Source organism: Elgaria multicarinata, chromosome 3, assembly GCF_023053635.1.
Source record: "Elgaria multicarinata webbii isolate HBS135686 ecotype San Diego chromosome 3, rElgMul1.1.pri, whole genome shotgun sequence".
Classification (NCBI taxonomy): domain Eukaryota; kingdom Metazoa; phylum Chordata; class Lepidosauria; order Squamata; family Anguidae; genus Elgaria; species Elgaria multicarinata.
In genome coordinates, this window is record NC_086173.1 from 52,167,453 (window position 1) to 52,186,569 (window position 19,117).

A 19,117-nucleotide genomic window follows, 5' to 3' on the forward strand; every position below is an offset into this window, starting at 1 on the left:
ACTGTTGTGATGAAGAGGGAATTTCACCAGGTGCTGCATGCATACAGATAAGGTAGATAGAAGGCTGTGGTTGAAATTAACAAAACACAATAAGGGTGATAACACTCAACCACAAAAATTCACTTAAGAGATGTAAAATATTTTACATCTCTAAGTGAATTTTTGTGGTTGAGTGTTATCACCCTTATTGTGCTTTGCATACATATAACACCTGCTAAAGTTCCCTTTTCTATTCAACTGTTAAAGATTTTATTTATTTATCATTGCATTTATATCCCGCCTTTTTTTCTCCAAGGAACCCAAGGCAGCATACATAATCTTCCTCCTCTCCATTTTTATCCTCACAACAACCACCCTGTGAGGTAGACTGGGCTGAGAGTCTGTGACTGACCCAGTCACCCAGTGGGTTTCCATGGCCAAGTGAGAACTAGAACTCAGATCTCCCGAATCCCAGTCTGACACTTTAGCCACTACATCACACTGGCTCTCGAGCCCTGTCCTCCTTTCCATAGTCACGCCACCAAAACAACACTGAACTCTGACAGTAACATTACCACTTCCTGAACAGAAGACAAAACACAAGGATGCAATACTAGGGGATCACATGTGATTCCTACTGTGCTGTAATGATGTGTATGAAAGAAGAAAAAACCAAGCCGCAGTCTTTGGATCTAGTTAATGTGATTGGCTATGAAATATAGGCAGCCATCTGCATGTCAAAGAAAAATAATTTCAAAGTTTCAGGGGAGGGGCAGAAACATCAGTGCTTGACACTCTCCTACATGTAGGTTCTCTAACACCTGCTCCTTGAAGCACTTCATACGCTTTTCAAAACACTAAGCCTGCAATCCTATACATCAGCCCTCCCCAACCTGGGGGATACTGGGAGGTATAGTCCAACAAATCCAGAGGACACGGGGTTAGGGAAGGCTAGTATACTTACTTACCCAGTCCCATAAAGCTTACTTCTGAGTAGAAATTTACAAGATTGCACTGTTAAATGTTTAAGGTGGACAGGACTCTCAAGTGTTCCTTAAATTTTGCAAAAGGAGAAATGCAGGGGTAACTAGGACCAAAGCTGTTGCTCTCTCAGGGAAGAAAGGGAGAAAGGAGCTGAATACAAGATAGCATCTTATGTCCACAAATTACCAAAATTACATTTCTAATTTTTACAGTTTTCCTGATTCACACTTTTACATCTAGCGTGTTTAGAAGCTTGAGAGTTAACATGTTACATAAACAAACATTTCAAAACCACATAAACTGCTTTAAGCTGTGCCAACCAAGAGAATTGCAAGAGTTAGAAATGTTACAGATATAACAGGAATGAATAGTTTAATGTGTGAATAAACCTTTGCAGAGATTTTTCATTCTATATAGTTGTGAGCTTGTATGTGCATAATGCTAGAAGCCATGAAGCGTCTCCAAACTTTTGGGGCCTATGGGCACATTCAGAAACCTGAAAAATGTCATGAGCGCCATCACAATATGGCTATGGGGGTCTGCGTAATCATGAAGTGGCTGCTGTGGGGACATGCTTAGTCACAAAAGACATGTAACTTGCCCAAGAAACTCAGCAAAAGGCAGAGATACCATTTAACAGAAAACTGGTAATTCTGTGAGAAACCCTCCCCGCTAAAAACACATGCATACACGAACTATCCCCACAAAACTCACACAGGCAAAACGAAGAGCCAAACTACCCCCACAAACACACACAAAAGCCCAGGTAACAATCCCACCTGCAACCCCATCTGGGGCAACAGCAGCGTCCTTCTATTTATTTTTTAGCTGGCTGCCTGCACATACTAGAAATCAGAGGTGCAGTTGCCTGCTCACCTTTTATTACAAATGCCTCTGGAGCCATGTTGGGTCCAGAGGCCTGCTGGAGAGAGAAGCAAGAGAGAACAGGGCTGGAAGCCAGAGCTCTGCTTTCCAGCCATTCAAGATCTTTAGAAAAGGATAGATTAAACAGAATGAAACCTCAAAAACTCTACAGACCTGTTCAGAAGACACCTTAAACCCTGCTGGTTAGGGCTTTTGGTTAAGCAACAGGGTTTAACGTGTCTTGTGCAAATGTGTTTTGCTAAACCCTGCTCACTCACTAACCAGTCGGACCATCTGCATCAGGGTTAGCAACTCTAACCGCGGCTTACAAGTGTTATGTGCAACAGCATTGCTTGTGGTTAGTGCTAAGCCAAGAAAACCACAATTTCACTAACCATAGAGCCTGAAATGTCATCTGAACAGGCCCTACAGTGCTGCTTCAATAATCTGACGTAAGCGAAAGGAAGGACATTAGCCTGTACTTTTCCGGTGACAGATTGGTTACAAGATGCTGGTCTCAACATTAATAGTTCTCTAACATGGTACTAGTAAAATATGATCAGTGAAATTACAGAATGAAAAATCAACTTTAAGCAGAGGCATCAGGGAACACTACATAGGTAGATCCTCAGTAGTGCTTTTGGAAGAAGCCTTTCTCCTGCGTATGTTTCTATTCAGTTCCCCAAATCAAGTAATGATAGAAGAAAAAACAATGTCATTCAGTGAAAAAGGAAAGATACAGTAGTGACTGGGTTTGGAATCATGATTGTCTCAGTTGAGGTAAATAAGGAAAAAGGAATTGAAATTGCCTGTCAAAACATCTCAGACATTGCACTTCCTGAAAGCTTGTTATTTCATGTACTTCGTCTTGAGATAATTACCCTCTTTGACATCCTTTACTCCTGTGCCATCATGTGATTCATAGCCTGATACTCTTGAGACAGGGTGAAAAGAGCAACACATGCAATCTGCACACTACCTTTTGCTCTTCCATGACACCAGAACTTTCATTACACACAGTGGTTTTGCTCAGCAACTAGCACCCATTTTGTGAATAATCCACCTCATGCTAAATCAATTAAGTAAGCAGCTGCTTTGTAAGTTAGCTACTGGTGCCGCGAACATTTGTCTTATTTGTACTACAGACCAATACAAACTACTTAGTCCAGTTATTTGTAATTATTGTTTTGGTTTGTTAACTGAGAGGTCTACATTATTTATTTAGTTCTAAAATGCATCCCCATTTCATTACAACTTAGGCACAGCCTTAAAGAGGTAATATGTAAGACAGATTTGGGGGTTCTCAACTATCTTTTACCCTCAATCATTAATATAGTAGCATTATCCTATTTAGAGACCAATCCTTTCATCCCTAGAGAGCCTCTTGGGAGCCACAGGATATTTTGGATTTCTGAATCCAAGGTTGGAGACACCGCTCCAACCTTGGAGTCGGGAATCTGCACTCCCCTCCCCAACCTTACCAGCATGGGAAGCTCCATACCTGCTGCCTCTCTGAGGTCACAAAAGCAAGGAGAGGAAGGGATCTGGCTAAGTTACACTGCATCTTTGGGCCTCTCCAGGCTCCTTCCCTCCCCCTCTGACATGCCCCAGCTGGTTGGTGAAAAAGCCCGCCTAGCTAAAATACAGAACAGGAGGAGAGGGGAGGCAAAGATGGCCTCTGCCACTCTTCCCGTTCTGCATTCGGAGGTGTATAGCTATCCCAATAGAATTGGGCCCCTAGATAAATTAGTGACAGTTTCTATTATAAGGAACAGAACTTTGTATTTCACAGATCACATTCTATTGTAACATCACAAAACAACTTAGCCTGGCCAAACTAGATGTGCCACAGGAGATGCATTATCAGGATTTCTCAAAGTTAATTTATTATTATTATTAACTGAATAAACAGCTCTATCCAGCTGCTTTGAAGCATGGGGAAGTAGCACTTCAGAATTGTCAAAGCAAATATGTGGGTCTGTTCATCACTAAAAAAAAGCTATGGAGGACAATCTGATTACAATCCAGCAGTTTGATCTTAGTTTTCCAAAATAGTTGCCCAATTATAGGCCAACATAAATGTACATGCAAATTGAATTTTATAAAATCCCAGTATTTGCAGAAGTAAACCAAATATTACATTTCAATCTGGCTATTTACATTATATTAGATTACAAAACTCATTTCTTTTCAGGGTTTCCAGTGGAAGAAAGTCTATTCACAAAACCCTTGCAAAAAAAATACCTCCAAAACTACTGCTTAGCCTTCGTGTCTCTGGTAATTTTTTCTTGTCTAGACAGTAGAAAGAAGTACAATAATTGGGTATGAAATCTGATGAAACAGCAAGCAATTCTGTGTCTGCCACAGCAGCTGACTGGTCCCAAGCTAAGTGTTATGACAGCAGAGAAAAATAAGCTGTTTATTTTAAACAAGAAGTTTATTTAAACAACAAGACGGAAGGGAAAACTATCCAAGATCATTTTTTTTGTTTAGAGTAATTTACCCCTACTTAAAGACAGATTGCTCTACATGTAACAGCTACGTACAAAAAAGTTATAAAATCGTCCTTGGTTGAACAACGATAAAAGAAAAACATTAAAATTATCCAATCAAATAAGGTATGCAAGGTTTTGTTTTTTTTCAACGATGAGAGCAAAATAACTTACTGGAATATAAAGATAAAAGTTAGAGGAGCATGCCACTAATGGAGACATGGGGTATTTTCACAGACCAGTTTGTTTTTACCACCCCATCTCCATATGATGTTGATCAAAACATACCATTGGCCATTTAGTTTAAAAAAAATATGCATGTCTGTGCACATACACCAGTTACTTTATGTACAATAGAAGGAATAGGAAAAGAAATAAAAGAAGAGAGAAAGCTATACTGCAGTAGTCAAGATGTGGCTGAACCGAGTCTTGTTTTTCTAATTGTGAATGTGTTGTCTGTGGGAAAGGAAGTTTGGTTCTCTCTTTTAGTACACTCCTCCTGTCTGCTGCTGGAACACGTCAATTGTATCTTCATCCTCCATTTCCAACTGTATTAAAAAGGTTAAAAAATTAATTCAAATGTTAACAAAGTATACAATCCAAACATACGTCATATTTTTACGTCCCAAAAAGAACAAGGCCAACACAACAAAAGCCTAAAGATTAGTTCATGCAATGGAGCCCTTCTGGCCCCTCCAAAGCTGCTCCTGAGAGTCAGAGGACTCTCTGAAACAACAAGGAAAGGAGCCCAGACAGCTGGAAAGAAATGGGAAATCTGACAGAATTCTGGGGAAGCTGCCTTGTGCAAGTGGAAATGTCTTTCTACTTGTGTAAGACATCTTTGGATCTAAGCCAACAGACTCTGATTGCCCAGAATTAATTTTAACAAACCATGGTTGTATATTATTATTAGCTAAAAACAATAACCCTAAATTAAACACACAACAATAATAGAATAAAACAGCATCAGATTAGTAGGCCTGCTTACACACCATAGGCCCACTAGAATAAAGCCATCTTTGTCTGCTGGTGGAAGGACAGCAGAGAGGGAGCAATCCTAGTTTACCTTAGCAGGGAGGTCAACAGCCAGGGAGTAAGAAGGCCCTCTCTCACATTTCCACCAAACACGCTTCTGAAGGTGGTGGTCTCAAAAGAAGAGCCTCTCCCGAAGTTCTTAAGAACCAGGCAGGCTTGTTACAACAGTCTGGCTGCATCATTCTGGGGCACCTGAAAGTTTCTGAACAGTTTTTGAAGGCAGCCCCATGTAGAACACGTTACAGTAGTTCAAATGGGATATATAAGGCATTTGTGACTGTGGGTGGATCAAACATCTCTAGGAACGGGCACAGATAGTGAACTAGCCTCAACTGTGCAAACGCACTCCTGGCCACTGCCGAAACCTGGGCATCCAGGTTCAAAACCAAGTCCAGAAGTACACCCACACTGCGAGCTTAGGTCTTCAGGAGGAGTGCAATCCCAAACAGGAGAAGTTGAATCCTTTTTCCCTGATCTACCTTTTGACTAACCAAGAGAACGTCTGTCTTGTCTGGATTAAGCTTCAATTTGTTTGCCCTCATCCAGTCCATTACCGATATCAGACACCAATTTAGAACTAGAACAACTTCCTTGGATTTGGGCGGAAAGGAGTTGAGTGTCATCAGCAAACTCTCCCAGCAGTTCAACAGCATGGGGGAATAAGATGGAACCCTGAGGGACACCACAGGCCATTGGCCACAGTGTCGAAGAAGAGTCACCCAACACCACCTTTTGAGATTGCCCCTCCACTCCCCCTATCCACATGTTCCAGCACCTTACCCAAGAATAGAATATTAGAGACTGGACAGAAATTATCCAATCCAGTGGGCTTTAAGGAGAGTTATTTTTTAAACTAAGGTCCTACCACCAACTTCTTTAGGCAAGATGAAACCTCACCTTGCCATAAAGAGGTGTTTATTTATTTATTTACCACTGCCATTACCCACAGGGTGTTTAGATTGTATTTTGACGTTTTATAAACTACGTTGAGGACCCAATGCTCAAAAATTGGGACACTGAATAAATTTCTGTATGTAGAATGTTTATTCTACATACAGAAGAATTACATTATTTCCCTAAATCAGTATGATCTAGCTATAAACATAACAGTATGAATAAGGTCTAGTATTAAACCATTCCTTGGTTAATATTTGTATCCTTGATTTTAGTTTTCTATCTATAGCAGGAACTTTTTAGGAGCTTTCTTTTTACCTGTGCAGGTGTATCTGTTTCATTGATGGGCTGTCCATCGAACCGGAATCTGATTTGCCTCATTGACAAACCCTACATAGAGAACAAAAAGAAAAATAAGCAACAGGCTAAAATACTGCTCGGATAAATCAAGCAGCTACCACAGACTATCCTACATACTTTCCTATCACTGAATGCTACATTTGTATTTACAGTAAGTGTGCCAAAATCTACATTAACAATCAAAGGATAGATTACATGTTAAATTTTATCTAGTAGGAGTGCTCACAAGTGCCCCTATTGGCTGCATTTAGGAGATGGGCAATAATTAGATAAATCTTCAAATCCAGAAGCAGTGATTTGGGACCAATAAATTCAAGTAAAACTGAAAAATAATTCGGGATGGCAAGTCTTGGATGTGTGGCAGCCTAAGCCTCAGATGTGTGGCAGCCTTCTTACAATAGATAAGTCACTACAAAGCAAGCTTTCCCAAATTCTCTAGGATGGCACTATATTTTATATCTAGGATTTCTCCAAGATTGCATTGAATTTTTTTAAATTTTTTAACACAGAAACAGCTATTTCTGCAACACTGACCACCTGCCTATAAGTTCTGCTAACCCAACAAAAATACACATAATTCTTAGATTGCCACATTCTTTGAAATTTCTATGGGGCAATTTATGATAACCCATTCCACAAAGTGAAGATGAGATGGTGAATTTATCTGCAAGCATTGCTACCTTCAAGTGTGAATTGGCCCTCACTCCCAGCTAAAACTGGCCCTAGATTAAACCCTGACTGCTCTGCCCTCCTTAGCCCACTCCTGCTTCATTCCATATTTCTAGGGCTGCCACTTAACCACCTGAACACACACAATTAACCACAAGTAGAAATCCTTAACTTGTAAAATCCTGTACTTTAGCTAATTTATGTTACTTCCAGCACCAGAATATTCACTGGCTGAACCTCAGCCAGGTCTCTCACATGCCCAGTGTCTAAAAGATCATCATATCTGAGGATGGACATAAAGATATAGGGCAGAATTGTATTCAACACTACCACTAATGTAAATTATGTTGCACTAGCATAGATGGCCTCTAGTGCAAAGCCAATAGCATTTGCTGGCATGATGGGTTTCCGGGGGAAACCCATCACAACATCACTGCTATTGGCACTGCATTGCTAGAGGTTGCTTAAGCTAGAGCAACATGATTTACGCAGTGACAAAAATGATGCTGCCCATAAGGCAGACTGGCTATTTTGGACTTATTAAAAAAAATCCATTTTGTCTGCTGTCACTACCCATCTTCCAATTGGATAAGGACAACCTTGTTTCAGACATGACATTATAGGCTACGGACAATGTTCTGCTCTGGAATTCATTCTTGACATGCAGTATTTCTAGAGCCGAGCAAAATATAGGCTAGCTCCATCTCTCCTCCCAAGTTTGGAGCAGAGGTTGTCCCTGCAATGTCACTGTGCTACTGAAGTGTTGGGGCTAGTCATTTGCCTTGTACTATGTACCATTATGCACCTGTGTTAGCTAATGGATTGTTAGTGGATTGTTAATGGATTCACAACCTATTGTGAAGAATATAACTATGATAGAAAGGAGTGGGGCCCTTTTCCATCCTATGGCATAGCCACAGCACATTGCATAACAAGCAAGCAAGTCAGAAGGCACTGCAAAGCATGTGCTCTGCCCGACACAAACCTTTAAGGTGAATCCTGTTCACAACCCTTAATGGTTATGCTCTTAACAACTTGTTCACAATGCCATATTTTAAATTTAGAAAAGTGCCAGAATAGAGCTAACTTTGGAAACTCACTCAATGTTACCCTGATGTTTACATGAACCTAAAATATCCAAATGATTCAAGAGTTAATAATACTTTCAAATCACCCAAGTATGGCAATTACTCCTATCGTTACTTATTGGAAGCCCTAGTAGTCCAATGTGGAAGTATACACCTTTTGAAATGCATCCATTTCCAAGGAGGGCCTTAATTCAGTAAGTCCACTTACACATTCAAATATTCTGTAACAATATTCCCTTTGCATAATCCTCAGATTTCCAGAAGTTTTAGGATCAATTCAAAATCAGAAGTAGAAAAGAGGTACATCATTAACAGTTAACTTTGATATAAAAGAAAACCACAGAATAATGTGAATAGGGTATCATGGTTTATGTTTCATATATCCCACCACATAATTACCAAACTAATGTTCTTGTTCTGACAACATTTTTGAGAAATGTATTTTGAATAATCACATTTTCTTTACTATAATAATGTATTTTACATTTCTTAAAGTTACAATTCCAGGTGCCTGAAAGCCTTCAGGGGAGTATACTTAGAAATTTATCTCTAAACCTAGAAGGGGCCAATAAGTTCATTTCAACTAGAGCTAAAATAATGATTATAAGATGGGACATATTGCTTCACTGTCCCAAAACCAACCCACTTTCAATTCCAGAAACAGCTATCCATTCACTGTTGCTATTGCAAGTGTATATAAAGTTATGTTAATTCGATATAAAAAAACAAATACTGGAAAAGTTAAGGTTAACTAGTATCAGCCTCAAAGGTCCTAGGAACTCTTCCTTGTGAAGGCTTCTGCCTAATTCAACAGGTTAGAATCCTCAAAGAGCAATGCACAGTTATCTTCTAAACAGGAGGGAACTGTACATCAGGCTGAACAGAGATAGCAAGCCTTTAATTTTCCAGTTTCATGCCAGTTTATCTTGACAACAGTAAAAGGTATAACTGGATGCATTTTCATTAAACAAATTATCACAGTGTTAAGACGCTTTCAAGTACCCATACAACCTTCTCACCTGTCGTTCGCAATAAGCTTTCATTAGTTTGTTAAGTGGTGTATGCCTTTTAATCTTAAACTGCACCACAGATCCATCTTGCCCTGCAACTTTCAGATTAATGTGGTCATTATTTTCAGTCTTCACTCCTTCCTGTAAAGGGGAAAAAGCAGAATGTTTTTAAAGGCAAGTTATTCCACCTAGTAATAAATCTTCAGGTTCAATGTTCAGATCACACACCCTAATCCTGAAGGTCTAGCCACTAGTTTTCTGCTTCAGAATTATCATTCACTAGTCAGGAGCCTGTAGGTAAAGTTCTAGTGAGCTGCTATCAAAAAACAATGGATCATGGTAACCCAGTCAATTAGACCATTGCAAATACTTCCATGCTTCATGTTTTAACGAAAAATATGAAGTTGATTTTCCTACCATACAGTATTCTTAACACACAGCAATACTGAAACTAACAAACGTCATTATGGTTACAATCCTACACATACTTACTTGAGAGTATGCCCTATCGAACTCAGTGGGGCTTACTTATGATTAGACATGTATGGGATTTATTGTAAATCACCCAGTGAAATTGACTAGCATAATATAATGATGATTATTTGGAAGACCAAAGTCCTGACTTTTTACAAGGGAAAGTTTTTAAAGAGTTAAGGCAGCAGCCTACAGTTGTAAAGAGCACAGTAGTTAATTTTATCCTTCTTAGGAAAGCTACATCTATTCTTGGAGCTTTAGCTTCTAACATGCTAATTACGAACACCTCCTCTTGCTTTATTTGAACTAAGCCAAGCATTAAGTTACTGTTCTAATGCATACAATTCTTTAGCACATCATTTTTATACTTGTTTTATTCTGCTCCTTTAACACAATGAGCACATAGATCTATTTTTGTTTGTTTGTTTCATATAGCTCCTCCTTTTCAATAAAGGTGCATTAAGAATTTGCCTATTTATCTTAATTCAAAGGATTTTTTTTAAAAATGGCAAATTCTAGTAAGTCCATAAAAGACATAAATACTTTTAAATATTCACTGTTAATATACAATAGAGTGGGAAGCACAGAAAAACAATACCAAAGAACTGTTGTTGTTTATTCGTTCAGTCCTTTCCGACTCTTCGTGACTTCATGGAACTGGACTAGCTTAAATTTATAAGCATGCAACAAGCAATCTTCAAAATGAATGTAGCATCAACTAGTTTGTGTCTGGATAAATCTATTCTAGTATACTATAGAGATGTGTTAGGGTGGTGGGGAGAGATAAGATACTGCCATGCCAGTTTAAAGGGCATCGTCTAACATAAGAACATCCCTTATTCCAGATAACAACTAGCTCAGAGCCTCATGAAACACCTTGCACCTCCACAGAACCCACGATTCTAACACCCCCCATGAAATTCATAGTATGCAAAACTCTACATAGATGCTCCTCATGCCTACTTCCAATGCACCCAGTATCCCTCGGACACACACATCAGTTCAGCACACAGAGGGTGGTATCCAACGTTAGTCTAACTTAAATCCCATTCATTTCAATGGGTCTACTCCATGTAGGCCTAACACAGGATGCAACTCACGGCTTCCACATTACAAGCCTTCCCAGATCTCTAAGAAAATACACACAGTCCCACTGCACCGATCTTTCCCCTGCACAACACACAAAGCAAACTCCGTGAATCCCCGTCCCCTTTAAAACGTTACTCTATTCAGCCGGCTTAAGCGGCAAGCCCTTTCATGGCACAAGATCCTGCGGAGTCCTGCAGAGAGAGAGAGAAAGAGGACGGGTCTTTGCAGCAGCTAAGGTTTTGGCGCCTCCCGAAGTCACATTTAAAACAAGGCGAAGGAGGAAGAGGAAAACCCAGGCCACCAGCTGCCAGTTAACCCCTCGGGAGGGGAGAGAAAAGGGGTTACCTGCTGCTGGACTACTCAAGGAGCAGCGGCGTGCAGGGCGGCAGGGAGGGAAGCAACACAAAGAGGCCTTTCTAACATTCCCAGTCAAGTAAAGCTGCGGACGGCGCCCAGCACGTGAGGGACTAGCGCCTGTTTCTTTTTTTCTAAACGAAGGGTGGGGGAGGGACGGCGAAAAAAAGGAGCCCGTCCCGCGGAAAGCGAAACAACATCCCCCCGTGCAATGGCAAGGAAGGCTCCCTACTTTAAAGGCTAGGGGGAGAACGAATTCCTCGATAGGGCGCCCCTTTTCCTCGTCCGCCCTCCGGAAAGAATCCAGACTAAGAGCTGGGGGGAGGGGAGGAAAATGGCGCGCAAGAACCGGCGCGGTAGAGCCAGCGCTGCGCTCCCTCCTCCCCCACATGCCGGTTCGCAGCCCTTCCCTCGCTCACCTTGGGCTTCTCGTCAGCCATGGCGAGTCAGCGGGGTCTGGTCCGCTCCAAGCACCTCACAACAAGAGGGGGGACGGAAAGATGAAAAAGCGACCACGACGGCCGAGACAGAAAGACTGGGGGAGGGGGCGAGTGAGCGCGCACGTACTGCCGCGGGGCCGCGCCTAAGCTTACGAGAGCGCGCACGCACTGCCTCCCCCTCCCCCCTCAGCCGCATCCCCATTGGGCCTCAGCCTGCGAGAGCGCGCAGCGCCGTTACATAACTCGGAGGAGAATGGCGGAGGGAGGGGAAAGTAGACGTGCGTGCGCGCACCCAAGGGCGTCGTCGTCCGCGTCCCTGACCAACGTGCGCGCACCCCGCTGGGCGCAGCGAGCTTTGCTCTTGCTCGTGAAGAGGGTATTGTCTTTTCAAAATGGCCGCCGGGCCTTTTAATACTGCAGACGGTTCCACCTAGCCAGTTTGTTCTTCAAAGCAACTTACTGTTCATGTATAAATTACATATCCAGTGTATCTCTTTGCATTTTAATTTTGCATGTTGGTTTGGTTAATGCACCAGCCACATTGATCCTTGTTGAATTTTTGTGCATAAGCATTCTGTTCCTAATGTACCCCATCCAATACCACGGTACTTCACTGCCTCCTTTCCCAGGTATCATATATGGTTACTCATTCACATAACCTAAAGTGTCCTTTCACTAACACCATTGTGTTTCTTTATACCCCACTAAGTTGCAACACATCTGGGGTGCTGAACAATATATGAGGGGATCAAATTGCCCCCCACTGGGCCTTGTGTGGGCTGGACAATGTCAGTGGCTGGGAGTTTTCTAACTTCCCATTTCATTGTTCCATTCCTAGTTTTGTTACACACCAGGTGAGCACAGGAACATTTGTTAGCCAAAATAAAAATGGCAGAGAAGAGGCATAAAGATACAAACAGCAGCTGGGTTTGGACAACACGATAATCAACCTGGTATGTGTGATAGGCAATTGTTCGTTGTGTTGATTATTGTGTCGTCTGGGGGGCAACACAATGGGCACACAACTTACGTACATTATTTTCTGGAATTAAACAACGGGGGGAAAACAACGGGCTGCTCCGTTGCTTATCCGGAGACCTGTTGATTAACATGTCGTGTGGCGGGCTCCATTGTGTAATCTCCCCCATCGAGTGCACTATTCTGGAAGGTCAGAGTTCTCCAGCAGAAGCAGCCGAAAGCCCCCCAGCCACTCCTGTACAGCTGGCAGAACTTGCAATGCTTGATGGGAAAGGGCCAAGAGGAGGGAGGGCGGAGCACCAGCCACCCAGAAGGACACAGGGACTTTCAGCCATGTGACAGGGAGAGGGGCAACACATTATGAGGGGAGTATCTCTGAAATAAGGTACTGTGTGTTGCCTGTTCCCTCCTCCGTTGCCTAAAGTGTCAGCCGAACGCAGCCAACCTATTGCATTTTTTTAGCAGTCCTATAATCCAACTACAATGAAAGGCCCCTTACAGTGCTGCAATGTTGGTGTAACATAGTTCATATCCTACACTACACCAGTACAAGACAGGTGGGGGTGGGGAAGAAAAAAATGAGTTAATGCTATCAATCCCAGCCCCAGATCCATGACAATGTTGCTGATTCCTATCAACCACAAGTCAGCATAATGACAATGCCCCTATATGAACCAGCCACAAAAGGAGCCAATCCATGCATAGCGACTGGTATACAACACACAAAACAACCCTGGCACAATGACGTCATACCATCTTTTATTGCTTGAGTGACTATGGCCTTAGCTAGACCTAAAGTTTATCCCGGGATCATCCCAGGATCGTCCCTGCCTGCTCCCGGGATCCCCTGTGTGACATTTACATGAACAGGGATGACCCCAGGACGATCCCGGGATAAACCTTAGGTCTGGCTAAGGCCTCAGACACAGGTAGCTATATCTAGATTACAGGTAGCCAGTGCTTTGGAGTCCCAAATAATTTCCACACACACTGGGGTTGGAATTCCCTTATACTACTCATATGCACAGGCTGTTTGTATGAACTCTTGAGTGGAAACCTGTATGTTAAAAAAAAAAAAGACTTCCCAAGGACCAAAGTTCAAGACAACAGGAGTGGAAAGACAGGAGTCTTTTGTCAAACATGGAAAAAGAGGAACTAGGACAGGCCACAAGGGAAACATTAGGTAGAGTGAGGAGGCTGGTTCAGGAGGACAGAGATGTGTCCCCCCCCCCCCCCCCGTTTCCCCTAAACTAGCCTGCTACTGAGTGGAGGATGCTATCCCTTCACCAGTGTTGAGGTAAGATTTAACTGTCAGCTTGGTTGCTTTTGAATGTGGAATAGGGGAATGCCATCTTGTCCTTCACTGCAGACAGTAAAATATCTTGAGCTGGCTCTGAATGGAAGCCACAACTGCACAACACAGCAGCAATTTTCATTAGCTAACTGTGAAGGACCTAGGATTAAGAAACAGGAGGTTCATGCCCCACCATGAGCTATGGTATATATGTGAAGTTGTTTTTACCTCAGTATTGAACCACATTTGCCATTTTATTTCCCTTTCACCAGTTTGGAAAAACCTTTCTGGAACTCTGCACTCCCTTTTTGTTTTTACCATCTTGAAGGATGTGGTGTCCTCAGCAAATTTGGTCACCTCACTGTTCACCCCTAACTGCAGATCATTTATGGACAAGTTAAAAAGCACCAGTCTCACTACAGTTCCTTGGGGGATCCCATTTCTAACTTACTTCCATTGTGAGAACTATTCATTTATTCCTGCTCTCTGCTTCCTGTTGTTTAACCCATTACTGATCCATAAGAGGACCCATCCTCTTATCCCTTGACTGCTAAGTTTACTCAGGAGCCTTAGTGAAAGACTTTGTCAAAAACTTTTTATAACTCCAGATATGCAATATCTACCTGATCCTTCCACAACAACAGGATAGTTGCTGTGGATCTTAATGTGTGCAGTGGACCATTTTTTCTGCTTCATGTGTCCAGGGTCAAAAGTGCTCTTCATTGTTTGACCAGTGGTAGCAATAGATTGCTTGGCATTCACCAATGGAGAGCTTACATGCATGCAGGGGTGCATGCTTATCCTTGTGTCTCCTGCGTGGGAGAAACAGCTTCCAGGTGTTGAGGAGAAAGGGTTGTTTTTCCGATACTTTAGCCAAGATAGGGTTATTATCAGGTATAGCAATGAGAGAAACATGGGAGTCATTTGCAGATGTTATACTTTATAATCTGGATTTCCGCTCTCCTTGTTTACTTGTGTAGGGTGTGCTGCCTTTGTATCCCCAATTATAGGTTTGGAGTGGGATTGCTGGGGGTTGGTGTCGTATTGCCAACTTTGAGTGTGTAACTTGAAGAAACTCAGCCAGAACCAAGCTAGGCAAGGGTGAGAAAATATGACAGAACAATTCTGCCCAAAACCTAGCATTTATTCAAAGGTAAATTTAGCCAAAATATTCAAATCAGAACTGCATGTAATTAAGAGCCCCATACTGAGTGGGCAATAATTAAATTACCAGAGCATATTCTACCCCTGGAGTGATCTCTCCCAGGTATGATCTAATCACAAGTCTAGTTGCAGATTGGGAATTTTCCAGCATTTTGGAAAATATCACAACTTTGAGTAACTTTAGGCACAACACCGCCTTGAATAGTTTTGCCTATCCTAAATCACCCTTTTGACATTTGTCATGGCTCCTGCAATTAACCTTTCCCACTTTTTGTTGATAGTGTAAACCCTTTGACTCTTCCTCTCAAGTCTTCCTCTTTCCCTTTGTGCTATTATCATGTTTGGACTTGGCACCTTTAGTCCCTTCGAAACCTTTGTGAAAATGGTATAAGAATCTTGGCCTCCAACCCCTCAGTGTTACGGTGAATCCAACCAGTGATAAACTTCTGAAATCATTCATTGTGGTTCCTAGCCATCCCAAGGCAAGGCTCTACACCGCTAAGATCACTTGGTTTTCCTGGTCACATCATTCTTGGCAAGATTCCACACTTGCTCCACACTGTGTGGCAAATTGCGGAGTTCCACATCTTCCCAAGGGCCTGATATCCCAGTTAGTCCGGTTACCTCCACTGGCCTTCACTTGCCTAAATGAAATCTAAGCCAAGGAATGCTATTGTTCTGACACCCCTTTTTGCCCATATCCGCAGAGTCTGGCCACCTAGGCCCCTTCCTTGCCAAAGCAGAGACGTGCTACGACTTTTTTTGAAATAGAAATATTTTTCTTCCCTGAAATTTAAACGAGTTCCAATCTTCAGCTTCAGGAAAGAGTCTAGCATGATTCAGGAAAAGCCCTATTCTATCTTCTTGAGGGGTTTCTACCCACAAATTGTAGCCTCCTAATCTGTACATACACTAGCACAAAGTTGTGCTGTTGTCTTTCCACTGATGGAGGAGGCATATCTCAAGTTATGCCAGCTTAGTGGGAATTCAGCCATGCCCTATAGCCCTCCAACCAGCATATATGTAAGCATAGGACTACATCAACACTCTTTTTATAGGTTTTTTTTAAGAGTGTTAAAAAAATATGACAAAATAATAATAATAATAATAATAATAATAATAATAATAATAATAATGCCTCTTATTTACTGGATACAACAAAAGAACAGCCAAGAACAAGCAGGAAATACATTGTTGGCTAATGACTGAGGCTAATGATTGAGCCGCATATAACAATGAAGCATATACAGTGAGAGTGATACGAATAATATTATCCCCTTCCACCTGGATTTACTCCTTAATAAAATATTTCTTACAAAGCAAAAATAGCTCAATCTCAAATGTTTTTACACAGTTTTGATAGTCTACAAAGATTGAGGTCATTTCCCTCAGAAACTGGAATATGAAGGGTTAATTTGTGAGATCTTAGCCACTATCATTATATGTCCGTTTAGGAACATAGGAAGCTGCCTTATACCTAGGCAGACCAATGGTCCATCTAGCCCAGTATTGTTGACACTGACTGGATGTGGCTCTTCAGGATTTCTGGCAGGAGTTTTTCCAGCTCTAACTGGGCATGTCAGGGATTAAACCTGGAACCTTCTGTATTCAGACCATGTGCTTTACCACCAAGTTATGGCCCCTTCCACTTATCAAATCACCCATTACTGGGGTGATGAGATAGCGTTACTTTTTCCCACCATTTAATTATCTGAAACTTTGGCGACATCCCCAAATAACAAAAGTAAAACCAACTTCCTCTGTATATTTGAAATGAGATTACAGTTTAATGAGCCTAGTATATATATTTCTTAATTTGATTTGTACCCCTGCCCTTTGACCAAGAAAAATGGCAAGTAAGACTTCAATTGAGCCTAAAGGAACTAAATATTTGGTTATGGTCAGTATTTACATTAAAGGATGCTGTGAGTTGTGAATACTGCATCTCATAGGAACATAGGATGCAGCTTTATACTGAGTCAGATCACTGGTCCATCAAACCCAGTATTGGCAACACTGACTGGCAGTGATGCTCCAGGGTTTCAGGCAGACTCTTTCCAACGAAGCCAGGGATTGAACCTGGGACCTTCTGCATTGAAAGCTACACTGAACTACTACCCATCCCCACTGTAAGTGGGGTAGTAGTTCAGCAGTAGTAGTAGTTCAGCAGTAGTAGTTCAGCATTGAAAGCTACACTGAACTACTACCCATCCCCACTGTAAGTGATGGGTAGTAGTTACAGCAGTGTTCGCACTGTAGTCATCAAATGATGAAGATGTATATGTGTACCAGCCAAAAGAATCATCAGCAAAACATTCACCACTTGGAATTTTCTGATGTTAGGTCTGCATAGATTTTGCTCTGAAACACATTCCCTTTGAGATATTAGTCCTTCGCTGTTCAATACAACACTAGTATTGATATTGATTCTCATTTCTATTACCTTCTATTCCCAATCTTATACATGAATGTACTCCTTATCAATTACACTAAACTAATACTGTACCATTATACTCATGCTGCTGATCAATATTGCAATCACCAGTAGTGAGCAGTAGCTATTTTATAAGCTTTGCAGTACCATCTGATACATTACAACAGTTCAGCAAGCTACCACAAATCTATTATTAAACAGGTGCCATAAAAGCTCTCAGTTTCAATAAGACTTTACAAGGAAAGGCAAAAATTAAAATTAAAATGTGACTTAAAAGAAATAGCCTCTGAAAAAATGTATCTTGGATCATTCCCCATTTCTGATCAATATGTTCAGCCAAGAGTAGCTTCTTCATAGTGCGTGCCAAATAGCAGGTACTAATGATAACAACTTTCCCTAAGTGGTGAGAAGTTCCAGGACTGCAGTGCTTATCCCCCAGTCTGGTTCCCTTTGGAAGGAGGTCATTGAAGGGTTTGTTGATATTTTGTAATATTTGGTTTATTTACAAATATACAGGTCGAGCATAGGTAGAGTTACTGCTTAAATATTCCAGCAATTAGCCAAATCCACTGCCGGCAGATCAGATCTCAAGAGAAGCAGCCAATATCCCTTCTCAGAATCCAAAACTCAGCTCTCTGCCTCTCACTCCAAAGTGCAGTCCATTACATCATCCCCAGCTGGGAGTGGGGAGAAGAGGCATCCCCCATTCAGATATTTGCTATCCATTCAGAAGGCTAGCTATTGAGAGAAATCAGATAACTATTTAGTTCCCATGACAACATATCGCCTGCAATTTACCTAACAAAGGAATATGCAAGACTAGACCTGGCCAGCAAGTTTGACCACTTTAGCATTCCTACTCTTGTCAGGACCCCAATCGTAGCATCATGGAGTTGGAAGGAACCTTAGAAGTCATCTAGTCAAACCCTTATACACTTCCTTAGAAAAATAGTTTGTTCCATCAGATCAGCCTTAAGAGAATACACATACACACAGCTCAATAAAGACATTTTTAAAACCCATGTATGATTAGTGAAATTAAAGCGTATAAACACTTCCAGGAAACCGGTAGATAATTTAGAAGGACATGCACGTTCTTCCATATTATAGATTGCTTCAGTACAAAGTTCATCCTTATTATAACCTCCTCCCAAAAGGGGGTAACTACTGGGCATTGCCAAAGCATATGACTTAAAAAAGCATTAGATGTATTGCATCTCCAGCAATTATGCAAGTTAGACAAACCCTTATTGAAAAGACGTTGTGGAGTCCAATAAGGAAAAGGAGGAAGGAAAGGAACCTCTCGTGCAAGCACTGAGTCATTACTGACTCTTAGAGGGACGCCAGCTTTCGCTGACGTTTTCTTGGCAGGCCTTATAGCGGGGTGGTTTGCCGTTGCCTTCCCCGGCTGTTATTACCTTTCCCCCAGCTAACTGGGTACTCATTCTACCGACCTCAGGAGGATGGAAGGCTGAGTCAACCTGTGCCGGCTGCCTGAAACCAGCTTCCGCTGGA

General features: G+C 41.7%; 1 protein-coding gene across 1 annotated transcript; it reads right to left on the minus strand.

Moving 5' to 3' along the window:
* Positions 1–4,245: 4,245 nt before the first annotated feature.
* SUMO2 (small ubiquitin like modifier 2) lies at positions 4,246–11,942 on the minus strand. The gene is made up of 4 exons (XM_063120269.1): positions 11,712–11,942; positions 9,385–9,516; positions 6,567–6,638; positions 4,246–4,867 (listed from the first exon to the last, which is right to left on the minus strand). The coding sequence occupies exons 1-4, from the start codon at positions 11,730–11,732 to the stop codon at positions 4,805–4,807; spliced, it is 288 nt and encodes a 95-aa protein (XP_062976339.1). The 5' UTR covers positions 11,733–11,942; the 3' UTR covers positions 4,246–4,804.
* Positions 11,943–19,117: the final 7,175 nt, after the last annotated feature.